An 11915-nucleotide genomic window follows, 5' to 3' on the forward strand; every position below is an offset into this window, starting at 1 on the left:
AAAACATGGTGTGAAAATGGTTGTCTCAATATTGAGAAGATTTGCTTATAAAAGTATTGTGTTATAAATATTCATGCTTAAAAGATAATGTAAGATAAAAAGTGAATTTGGATAAAATCTGGCCTGTTGTGGGATTAGTGATTACATTATGAATATGACTTGTGCCATTGAAAACACTGCAATCGTGTCATAATATTGTTGCTACAATAGTCCAGTCTGGATACCACAAAGTAGTAAAGCAGTGGTTGTTTAATGGCTACCATAAGTTGCCTAGGGAGAAACTATTTTATGAAGTTTTTAACCCCCCAAGCAAAAAGAGGGGTGTTATAAGTTTGACCTCTATGTGTGTCTGGCACCGTAGCTCTTAAACGGGTAGACCAATTTGAATGCGGTTTTTTTAATTTGAAAGCAAGTTTTCTAGCGATGGTTCTAAGATATGTTTTATCAAAATCGGTTCAGCCGTTTTTAAGATATTGAACTTTGTAGTGACAAAGTCGGGGGTTTTCCAACTTTTTGTTGGTTAAGTTATTAAACTGCTGCTACTTAATGAACAGGCGATTTAAAATACCTAACTTTTACTTCTTATTTTTTATGTAAATTAGATAAGTAGTTAAAACATGTTTAAAACAATTAAGTACTTAAAACAAGGAAAATAAATACAGAACTAATTTTAAAGGCAAATGCCTACATAAGTCTCGATCGATGCTGTTACTGTAATCAAATAAATCAAACTATCAAAACCCTATACATTGCGAGGGCAAAGGTTCTTTTATTGGGTGTTGACCAGTGTTGTTCCCAGTATATTACACTACTCTTTGGTATTGACTGAGGAGTCAACACCCAATAAAATAACCTTTTAAATAGAAATGTATGAGTCTGTCCCATGAGCTATAAATTTAATTTGATTTACATTCAAAGCCCAATAAAAAAACCTTTAAGCAAATAGAAATGTTGCTATAAAAATAAAAAATAAAAAGTCCATATTACATAATAATTTAATATGATATACATTTTTTGGCCCTGCATTGGGCCATACTATAAATACTCAAAGGCCATAAGCACTCTTATTACAGGAAAAGCAATGAAGTTAAAAAAATATATTTGATTATATAGAAAAAGAATGCATTCAAGACATTTCCTGGTAAATTTTATGATTTATTGCTATCGCAATCACATCATTTTTTTTTTGAACGTTTATGAAATATAATATTGAATTTCGACTCCAGATTGAAATTCGTAGCTTAGCTTACTTCGTAAACAAGAGCTTATGGTATTTTATAGTGTCGTCTTCTGTAAAATGAGCATAGCCAGCAAGTGTTTTATGTATTTTTTGAAATAAAACGGAGACAGAGGACATTTTGTTTTTTCTACATTTTTTTTAGTATTTTGTAACAAAAGAGCATTATTTATGAATATTTTATTCACTTTATCTCCACGACTATTCTGGAACGTGACAGTCACATGCAGATGCGACAATAAAACACTTTCTGTCAACGTCATGGCAAATTATTGCCGACTTGGAGAAAATCGCTGATTTCCGCCGATATCGTCTAGGAAAAGTGTTTAAAATAACTCGAAGCTCCTTGACTGTCGCGGAAATCAACGGGCGGGCGATCCTGCAGCCATGGCCCGGCGCTACCGCGATGCGGCTGCAAAACTGCAGCAAAATGTGCAGAAACATTTGCAAGGGATGAAGGAGCTGTCTTCGTCGGAAGATGAGGAGCCATACGAGTCCAGCGTGCTGTCCGGCGTTCTGCAGAGCTACGTGCGCGGCGGTGGCGATGCGGGCGCTCTGAGCCGCACGCGCCACATGCTGGAGGAGGCGGCAGGCGGGCGCGCCGTCACCTGCCTCGTATGCATCGGGTCCATCAAGCGCGCGCACGCCATCTGGACGTGCGACCACTGCCACTGCTACTTCCACCTCTCCTGCATCCAGAAATGGTCCAACGACAGCATCAGCCTTCGGAGCGAGGAGAGCCAAGGCCCCATCGCCGTGTTCAAGCCCAAAAAGATCGAGTGGTGCTGCCCGAAATGTCGTAATTCGTATACCAAAGAAGAGATACCGCGGAAGTACCGCTGTTTCTGTGGTAAGGCTGATGACCCTCCCTTTCATCCTTGGTTGATTCCGCACACCTGTGGAGAAGTATGTGGAAAGAGATTGTCGATGGGTGACGATTGTAAACATAAGTGCTTACTACTGTGTCACCCTGGTCCGTGTCCTCCCTGCCCACAAACTGTCAATGGTGTGTGTTTCTGTGAGAAGGAACGGAAGAGAGTTCGCTGCAGTGCAGCCAAGTGGTCTTGTGCACAACAGTGCAAGAAATTACTCTCCTGCAAATCTCACAAATGTGAAAACATCTGTCATCCAGACGCATGTCCCGCCTGCAGCTACACAAGTGTACAGTCTTGTTTGTGTGGTGCTGAGAAGGCAAAACGACCATGTAATGATCCTGTGTGGCGATGCCAGAAGCTCTGCAACAAGCCATTTTCCTGTGGCTATCACAAATGTGAACAAGTCTGCCATTCTGGTGACTGTGGCGCCTGTCCTAATTCCGGCATGAGGTCCTGCCCTTGTGGAGCTAACCAAAGATTTGTACAGTGTCCTGATGTCATGGAGACCTGCATGGGCACCTGTGGTAAAACTCAGGAGCTCTGTGAACACACTTGCCCAGAAAAATGCCATAAGGGTGTTTGTCCACCTTGTCTAGTGCTGATTGAGAAGCAGTGCCAGTGTGGCACTCATGCGAGATCTCTACCTTGCAGTAAAGAATATAAATGTGAATCAAAGTGCAAGGGGATCAGGCCATGTGGGAAGCATGGCTGTGCCCGCAAGTGCTGCAATGGCAACTGTCCCCCTTGTGAAAAAGTATGTGACAAACCTCTCCAATGCGGACGCCACAAATGTACAACAGTCTGCCATCATGGCCCGTGCTATCCGTGCCCAAGAGAATCTAAAGTGACTTGCCGCTGCAAGGAGACATATGTCACAGTACCATGCGGCAGAGAGAGGCACACAAAACCACCCAAGTGCAACCTTCCTTGTAAGATTAAATATAAATGTGGACATGTAGATGAAAATAGGCATTCCTGCCATTTTGGAGACTGCCCTCCATGCAAAGCCATATGCCATAAAGTTTATGAAAAATGTGACCATGATTGCAAAGCAGTGTGTCACGCCTATGTGACAGTTGTATTCAAACAGGTGGAGAAACCTGCAACACCCTGGGAAGTGCAGCCACCGAAGACAAAAGTGATGACCCTTGATTGCCCGCCGTGCGAGATACCTGTCCCTATTGTTTGCTTTGGAGAGCATGAGACGGCGCAGCAGCCGTGCCACGCGGCGGCGCGCCGGCCCTGCGGCCGCGAGTGCGGCCGGGAACTGCCCTGCACCAAACACAGATGCAAGCTTCTTTGCCACTTATATGCAGCAGATCCCAATTACCCCAACATTCCTACTTTGTGCGAGCCTTGCAACAGAGAGTGTTTGGTGCCGAGACCAGACAGATGCTCCCATAAGTGTGCTAAAGGTGCATGCCACCCGGGCCCCTGCCCCTCCTGTGAAGTAATCGAAAGAATACCATGCCATTGTGGTGTTACAGAGCTGTATTTACGCTGCCGCGAGCTTTCTACGGCCACTGAAGAAATGCTATCATGTAAACAGCAGTGTCCAAAGAATTTGAATTGTGGCCATAGATGCCGGAACCTTTGTCATCCAGGTGCATGTGGGCAGGATCAAGTCTGCACGAAGAAGACTAAAGTACACTGCCAATGCGGCAACTTGAAGAGGGACGCGCCCTGCAACGTGGCGCGGCAGGGCGGGGGCCGGCCCGCCTGCGACGCGACGTGCGACCATAAACGCCTAGCCATGGAACTGGAGAGAGAAAAGGAAGAAAAGAGAAGGAAGGAGATTGAGGAAGAGAAAAATCGAAAGGAATTGGCTGAATATGAGTGGAAGTTGAGTGGAAAGAAAAAGAAATACAAAGAGAAGAAGGTTGTGACCAACATGGATGACAGGAATTTTCTACAAAAGTATTGGATTCCTATGATGTCAGTTATGGTTGTTATCATGGCTGCTACTTATTTTATATTATATGTGTAATTTTTTTGTTTATAAATTAGCTTAATCCAATTTTATTTAAACCACCATGCACCATGGCACTGCACTATTTTGTTATTATTTATGGTATAGATAATACCTTGTGGATGTGTGGAGTTACTCCAGATATTTTGTCAATTAAAACTTTTTGAAAATAAATGTTTTATTTTAAGGACTTATAATCTTCTCATAACCACTTATAAGGATTAGTTCTGTACTGAAGTCTTGCTAAAGTCGCAGCAGGATATTAATGATTGCCTTTACCTTTATTATAGATTGGTAATACTTATTAACTACTTAGTTTCTGCAGGTTGACAGGTTGACGCAGTTTTAAGTTCTCTTTTCTTGAATGAGGAAACGGTTGAATTGATTAAACGATTTCCTTTACCTTTTGCTATCGTTCAATGAACAAAAAAACACTATCAGAGTGACAGTGACAGAACTGACAGCTGACAGCACGACACGGGTGCAACGCAAGGCGCAAGAGTAAATAAATATAGTGAAACGGTACTTAATTAAATATGTGATCCTGTTGCTAAACGTAAACTCTTAAGTTAGTTTTAATTTATTTTACAAAGACCCAGACTTTCTCACAGTGAAACTAAAGACAGTGCAAGCAGCGCAGTTCGCATTTACTCGCATCATCATCCGTTACATTATAGCATTGCGCCCTTTCTACTGCAGTTTATCTATGAGTCATTAGATATGCTGGAGGCAATAGGTAAGCATTATCACCGTATTCACCGTAGTTGTTACAATGGCTCCGATAGCCACGTACGTGTTCTTTGACCTCGAGACTACCGGTCTTCCGATTGAGGAGTTTAATAGAACGAAAATAACGGAACTGAGTATGGTAGCGGTGAAGCGGGAGCACTTGTTGTCGACGGCGGCTGGCGGCGCGCCGCGCGTGCAGCACAAGCTCACGCGGTGCTTCGAGCCCGGCCGGCGCGTCTGCGACGCCAGCGCCGCCACCACCGGCCTCGACAACTTCCTTCTAGAATACGAGACCAAATTCGACGTGACATCTTTCGAAATCATCAATGGCTTCCTCAACACGCTCACTAAGCCGGTGTGCCTCGTGTCCCACAACGGACGCAATTTTGACTTCCCGATACTAAGAAGACAGTTGGAGATGCTGAATCGGAGTCTATCGGAGGAAATCATGTGCGCCGACACCTTGTATGGTTTCTATGATATTTTGGAAGCAAAGAAGACAAATGTTAAAGCTATGGAATCTAAGAATATTGATTCGGTGGATGAAGCAGACTTGTCTGCTGAAAATACTTTGCCCATGAAAGCAGTTAATGAAACTACTCCGAAACAGGTGAAGCCTAATCTGAAACGTCCTCACGCTGATAATGTGAAGAGAAGGCTTCCTTGGAGTAAGTCCCGTGAGTCTTACACGCTGGCGCAGGTGTACGAGAGGGTGCTTCAGCGACCAGCCTCGGGTGCCCACCGAGCCGAGACCGACTGCCTGCTCTCTTTAGAGATTGCTGTGGTTCTCTCCAAGGAATTTGTGGCCTGGGTGGATCATAACCATTGTCCGCTTGCTGACATACCCCCCATGACAGTTGGAGTTAAAATTGATAATTGAAACAAACAAAGTTTGAACAGAATGACTTTAATCATCTCATCATAAACAAAGGAAAGTGTTGTGTCATGAAAAATTGGGTTGGTGGTACCCAAAGATAAAAAATATGGTGCAATATGTTTTATTTTTTGATACTGAAAGATTGTGTCTATGCAATCTTGCGTGTTCAAAAGTAGTAACATATTCTGTTTTAAGGTTTTTAACATTTACTTAGTTTTATAATAATGTATTCTTAGTTTATTATGTGTAACGTCATAAACTCATGTGCTGTTACTGACTCTGGACTCACTCATGAACAAGAACAAACAGGTTTGAAAGCAGACATGCTGCATTTGCTGCTAATGCAGCTATTGTAAAGGAAATTGTCTTTAAGAGTCACAATAAATTAGGATAGAACAACCTGTTAACATGTTTAGTTACTCCAATTTATACGAAATATTTTATGGCATTTATACATATGGTTTAATTCATATTGTCATGCTATTATTACATAGGTAGACTAACTTTTCTCTATGTGCTGCCTTTAAATATTATCATTTCTATATTAAATATAATGACCCGGATAACTCACGTCTTAAATCGAGTTTAGCTCGACATGTTTCGGGCTAATCCGTAGCCCTTCGTCTTCGGAGCAACGCGACTCAGCGGCTGCTGCAACACGCGCACTGCGCGCCGCCGCTCTGCTCGCGCGACTACCGACGAAACTGACACCGGCACACAACTACCCGCGTTTTCATCATCATTACAACTGTCAAATGTAGGGTAGCACACAACACTAACAATATCGCTCTGTAAAGGTACGTTCACACACACCGATGACGCAGCACGAGTATTTAACACCGTTTTCCAACTCGGAGGTACCGTCCAACCACAGACAATCCCGGTTAAAATTCGGACGACGACTAATCTCGATGGCTTCACGCACTTTCCGCGGAATGAAAAATTTCTCTCTCGCAAGTACAGATACCTTATCAAATCTGATATAGTGCGTCAAATCCGAGTTCATTGAGTGCTCGGCCACAGCAGACCCCTTGTCGTCCTGTTTCCTCATACTACGTACGTGCTCCGATACCCTTGTGGAAACGTTTCGTCCAGTCTCTCCAATATAGCTCTTGCCACAGGCACAGGGAATCATATATACCCCGGGCCACTCAGGGGCTCCTTATCCTTCGGCGAACGTACCAACTGTCTGAGCTGCATATGAGGACGGAAAATCGACTTGATGCTATATCTTCGGCGTAACAAGTGTCCGATTTTATCCGTCACCCCTTTTATAAACGGTAAATATACCGGAACCCTCTCAGCTCCCACCGGCCTATGACGAGTCGACACGTTCACCACACGGTTGCACTGCCTCCAGTTGTACCCATTGCTTTCCAAAACCCGTCTCACGTGACTCAGTTCACGATCCACAAATTTTGGATCACAAATATTCAAGGCTCGATTTATCAACGTTCTAGGCAAAGAAGACAAATGACAAGGATGGTGGTGTGAATCTGCCCTCAAGTATCGATCCGTATGAGTTGGCTTACGATAAACTGTAGTTTCCAATTTACCACAGGGTCCCCGCATAACCAAAACATCTAAAAACGGCAACTGCCCATCATACTCAATCTCCACCGTGAACTTAACCTTATCGTGCAAAGTGTTAAGGTAGTCCGAAAACTGCGACAAACTATCCCTGGACACAATCGCAAAAACGTCATCCACGTACCGCCACCAATATCTGGGAACAACGGGAGCGTTGTTTAAAGCTCTTCCCTCCAACCACTCCATAAAAATATTGGCGGTGACCGGAGCAATCGGTGAACCCATGGCCACTCCATCAACTTGCAAAAAGTAATCACCGCGCCAAACCAAATAGCCGCTCTTCAAACACAACTCAATTCCCTCCATATACGCGGTAGGTAAATCAGTGACACATAATAGGTCAGATATAATCTTTAAAGTCTCGTCTACCGGCACATTGGTGAAAAGAGAAGTAACGTCAAAGCTAACCATCAGTTCATCCTCACGCATATGGACATCATACATTTGACAGTTGTAATGATGATGAAAACGCGGGTAGTTGTGTGCCGGTGTCAGTTTCGTCGGGTAGTCGCGCGAGCAGAGCGGCGGCGCGCAGTGCGCGTGTTGCAGCAGCCGCTGAGTCGCGTTGCTCCGAAGACGAAGGGCTACGGATTAGCCCGAAACATGTCGAGCTAAACTCGATTTAAGACGTGAGTTATCCGGGTCATTATATTTAATATGAGTGAGTCTCACGGTAGTTTCATGTTCAAAATTATCATTTCTTATTGATATACACTTTTTTTAATAAATTTGTACCATATTGATAATAATGATGGTGTTGATAATGTGTTTCTTAATTGTTAATGTAATTTGATCTCATCCTGTTCTCAAAAACGAAAATTTATTTGTAAATTCTATTTATTTATAACTAAGATTGTCATTGTGTGTGTTTTGATACTTCTTAGTCATCTATTTTATTTAGGTATAATTTAATGAAATAAAAATATTTTTTTCAATTTCTACTTTTATTTATGTTCTGCATGTATTTTGTATGAATACTTTTTGTGAACATGCATAAATTTCATCTATTCTACATTACGTTACCTAACCTACCAAATCCCAAGTCGACAGATAGATCTCGGCAAGGTAGGTACGTGAAATGCGACTTGCAAGATTGATACTTAGATCCGTGACCGGCCTGCGGCGATTGCCATTACGATAGTGGTTGGAGTAAGGCCTTATAACACAGAAGGGAGCCCGCAGTGTTCCTACATAGGTACTTATACTCTTTGCCGCAGTGCATTCGCTGCGAACGCGCAACGATATCGCTGTGAGGTCAAACATTATTGTACGAAAGGGTCAGTCACCATGGGCATATCAGGAAGAGTTCATTACGTACCAAAAGGCATTATCTGACAGCAAACGTGCATCTTGCGTGCATAAATAAATAACTATCGGGTAAGACTATTTTCTACTTAAGACCGGTAGGACGTGTACGTGTTGGCGGGGAGCTGGCGCTGCCAAGAGCGCATTGCAGTCAGCGGTATCGGCAATTTTTGAAAAAATATTAAGTAGTTTTTCATTTACAAATATACAATTTTACTCGCAAATGTGATGAAAAACATTGTATGTCGCACGGGCGGTACTAGATTACGAACATCGACTCATTAAAGCCCTCAGTCTTCGACTTTGGGCTCTCGTTCGTAATTCCTTATTTACCGCCCTTAAGACACAATGTACTATTACACGCTCCCTGCGGCTGATAACTCTACAATATGACGTTCTTGGCGCTATACCACACCACAGAATAAGTAACAGTACAAGTAGCTATACGCAGATAACTCGCTGCGCGCTCGCGGTAATATCGCTGCACGTTCGCGACCAAAGCGTTGCGGGCTCCCTTCGCTTTCAATTCGCCCACAAGTCGCCAGTGTGTTAGTTAAGTAAGGCTCTAAGGCTGCGTTTCCACCAGAGATGAGCAGATGTGTCGCGAGGAATGTGTTTTTCATGAACCAATAAACGCTTCATTTACCTATCCTCGCACAGTACAGCTCTGGTGGACACAGCTGAGTGGAGAGTGGAGCGAGATTAGATTAATGATAAGCGTTTCTATTGTTTCATGATGAACACCAGTGGCGGGATTGCAGTGTTGGCTGCCCTAGGCCCCAGGCCGTGTATTAAATGTCAGCCGCCCCATTCTCACCATTGATCATCATAATTACTTTTTATTTTTTATGCCGCCCCTAACAGGGAATAATCTGTGCTGGACACCCTAGGCCTGGGCCTGCTGAGCTTTAGCGACACATTCTCGCACATCTCTGAGTGAAGCGCTGCAGCCTAATGCCGCCCGGTTCACATTATTCCAGTAAAATCGTGCCAGTAGCAATACATTGCGGGGTCTCAATCCAAACGAGTTACACAAGATCGATCGAGCACCGCAGTGTAATCCTACTAGAGTGATTTTACTGGATTAATGTGAACCGAGCAAAAGATTGATGGTGGCGGGTGGCTGCTGAGTGAGTTTGTGGCGGCAGGGCTGCTGGTGGTGGCGGGGCTGCTGTGGGGCTGCAGCAACCCGTTCGTGCGGCGCGGCGCCCGCGGGCTGCGGGCCGTCCGCGCGGCCTCGCGCCTCCGGCAGGCCCGCGCTGAGCTCACGTTCCTGCTCGCCAACTGGAGGGTACGTGCGCTTCACTTACAGCTATACAGGCGCAGAGCAGAGAGGTCAAATACCACTGCCAGAGCCGGCTCTCAAATTTAAAACATTACTTTATTTTACGTAGATACTATCACCGGTTCGGTAAACATTAAGGAAAAAAACTATTTGAAGCTAGTAGAGATCCTTTAATAAAAGGATACATTTGCCTTTGTACCTACCTACTATTTAATCAAACTAAACTAAATTACCCTAGCTTCTGATTGGGGTAGAGTAAGAAAAGCCGTTGGGCGTATAATTTGTCCACCCCCAGCAGCATGACTTAAAAACTGCCACCAAAATAAGTAGCTTTCACGGCTTAGGCTCAAGAGTTTGGTGCCTCTCGCAAACTAGTGGAGCGGCCGCTTCGCTCTACCTCAAGCCTGATTTTAATTGATCCAGTACTTAGCTGGATCCAGCGTCACTGGATTCCAACGCTGTATTGCCACTGGATAAATGTAAACATATTTCAATCCAGTACAGCGTCCAGTATCTAGCACTGGATCGGACCACATTTTTAATTTTCATTCATTTTTTATGTAATAATCGACAAAAACTAACAAAAATGCAACGTTTCCAGCTAAGCTGGTAAAAACGAGTAACGTAACGTGTGTGACGGACTGATAGACTGACAGTGCACAGTTTAAACCACGCATCTTAACTCTAGAGCTAGACCTACCTTTATAGATAGGTATATATTCCTTGAAAACCATAGTTACAAGAAAGGATTTTTCAAAATCTGCGATTGTGTCTGCCCCTTTTGTTATGTTTGTGTGTGGCTTGTTGGCAGTACGTGGTGCCGTGGGTGGTGAACCAGCTGGGCTCGCTGGCGTACCTGTGCGCGGTGCAGCGCGCGCCGCTGTCGCTGGCCGTGCCCGCCGCCAACGGGCTCGCCTTCGCCGCCACCGCCGCCACCGGCGCCGCCGCCGGCCTCGACGCGCCGCTCGACACAGGTCGGTCACACACACAACTCAGTACTGGCCACAGAAGCTTCAGTTGTGGAGCGAGCCTACATATAGATAGAGCGATCTCTCTCCAGGCAGATGTTATGCCTAGGGACCGAATTCCGAAGGAAAAGCGTCAAAAGTTGTATATGCGTCCGAGTTGAGAAACTTCGATGGCGCGATGTAGTTTTTGGAGTTTCTATATTTGCTCACTAAGCGCTAGTAGTCGCTACACACTACACTATTATAAATCTAAATTTCAGAATGTTGTTTCTAATGAACTGTCGTATCCTGCAATAAGTTACCAAGATGTTGAAGCTCCTTTCAATCTTAACTGCACATTATTATTATTATTAGTCAAATGTCATAATGTGTTGTTTCCAGGTTCTATTCTGGGCATCGCGCTGATCGTTGCGGGCACGGCGCTGTGCTGCTGGGACAAAGTGGACGAGTAGCGCCGGCCATCCCGCCCAGCACCGGAGTGGCCGAGCGCTGCGTGCAAACCACCACGAGCGACTACGTACCGTCTTTACCGAGAGTTGGTTAGTGAAAATAAACTACTTTGTAAATAGGTTCAAATTCTGATTTCATAGTAACTTTTACTATGTCTTATAGCTTCAAAGTTACCCACACTGAATGACTCATCTAAATGGGTAAGCACGTACGTACAGTTAACTCTAGTCTAGAACATGCAAACGCTCCGATACAGGATGGAAAGAATCAATGGGCCCTGGAGGGCAACTACCTTAAATCCTTTAGTTAGCTAATTTACTGAAATGAAACATTCCTTTCTTTTTAAAATTGAACAAAACTGCATTCAAAGTTCTTCTAAACTTCCCTTGCCTCATCCGGGAATAGAACCAACTATAGATTAAAAAATAAAAACTCGCTATTTATTATACCAATCAATAGGATTAATGTTCAGGATAAAATTTGTCCAATAAACATTTGGGGCTTGTTTGGCCCGCGTTGCATAACAAAAATACGTTCCATTTTTAAGCTTTTCGTCATATAACGCCTCGCGCAAAAAGGAATTATGCATAGATTTATAATTATTAATATTTAAAGATTTTCTTATCGAAG

General features: G+C 43.9%; 2 protein-coding genes across 2 annotated transcripts; both read left to right on the top strand.

The window, feature by feature from the left end:
* The first annotated feature begins 1406 nt into the window (after nt 1–1406).
* On the top strand, nt 1407–11594 carry LOC141441630 (NF-X1-type zinc finger protein NFXL1-like). The gene is made up of 4 exons (XM_074106426.1): nt 1407–4060; nt 9718–9873; nt 10679–10841; nt 11217–11594. The coding sequence occupies exons 1-4, from the start codon at nt 1625–1627 to the stop codon at nt 11285–11287; spliced, it is 2826 nt and encodes a 941-aa protein (XP_073962527.1). The 5' UTR covers nt 1407–1624; the 3' UTR covers nt 11288–11594.
* LOC141441626 (three prime repair exonuclease 2-like) lies at nt 4408–6231 on the top strand. The gene has a single exon (XM_074106421.1). It carries the CDS (start codon nt 4854–4856, stop codon nt 5688–5690), a length of 837 nt encoding a protein of 278 aa, XP_073962522.1. The 5' UTR covers nt 4408–4853; the 3' UTR covers nt 5691–6231.
* Nucleotides 11595–11915: the final 321 nt, after the last annotated feature.

Source organism: Choristoneura fumiferana, chromosome 24 (genome assembly GCF_025370935.1).
Source record: "Choristoneura fumiferana chromosome 24, NRCan_CFum_1, whole genome shotgun sequence".
Taxonomy (NCBI): domain Eukaryota; kingdom Metazoa; phylum Arthropoda; class Insecta; order Lepidoptera; family Tortricidae; genus Choristoneura; species Choristoneura fumiferana.

What these genes read in the sequence shown, in the direction of transcription:
- LOC141441630 (XM_074106426.1), top strand. Translation starts at nt 1,625, where the DNA reads ATGGCCCGGCGCTACCGCGATGCGGCTGCAAAACTGCAGCAAAATGTG. An exon ending in TCCTGCTCGCCAACTGGAGG is followed by an intron (nt 9,874 to 10,678) that starts GTACGTGCGCTT and finishes GCTTGTTGGCAG; the next exon opens with TACGTGGTGCCGTGGGTGGT. An exon ending in CGACGCGCCGCTCGACACAG is followed by an intron (nt 10,842 to 11,216) that starts GTCGGTCACACA and finishes TGTTGTTTCCAG; the next exon opens with GTTCTATTCTGGGCATCGCG.
- LOC141441626 (XM_074106421.1), top strand. Translation starts at nt 4,854, where the DNA reads ATGGCTCCGATAGCCACGTACGTGTTCTTTGACCTCGAGACTACCGGT.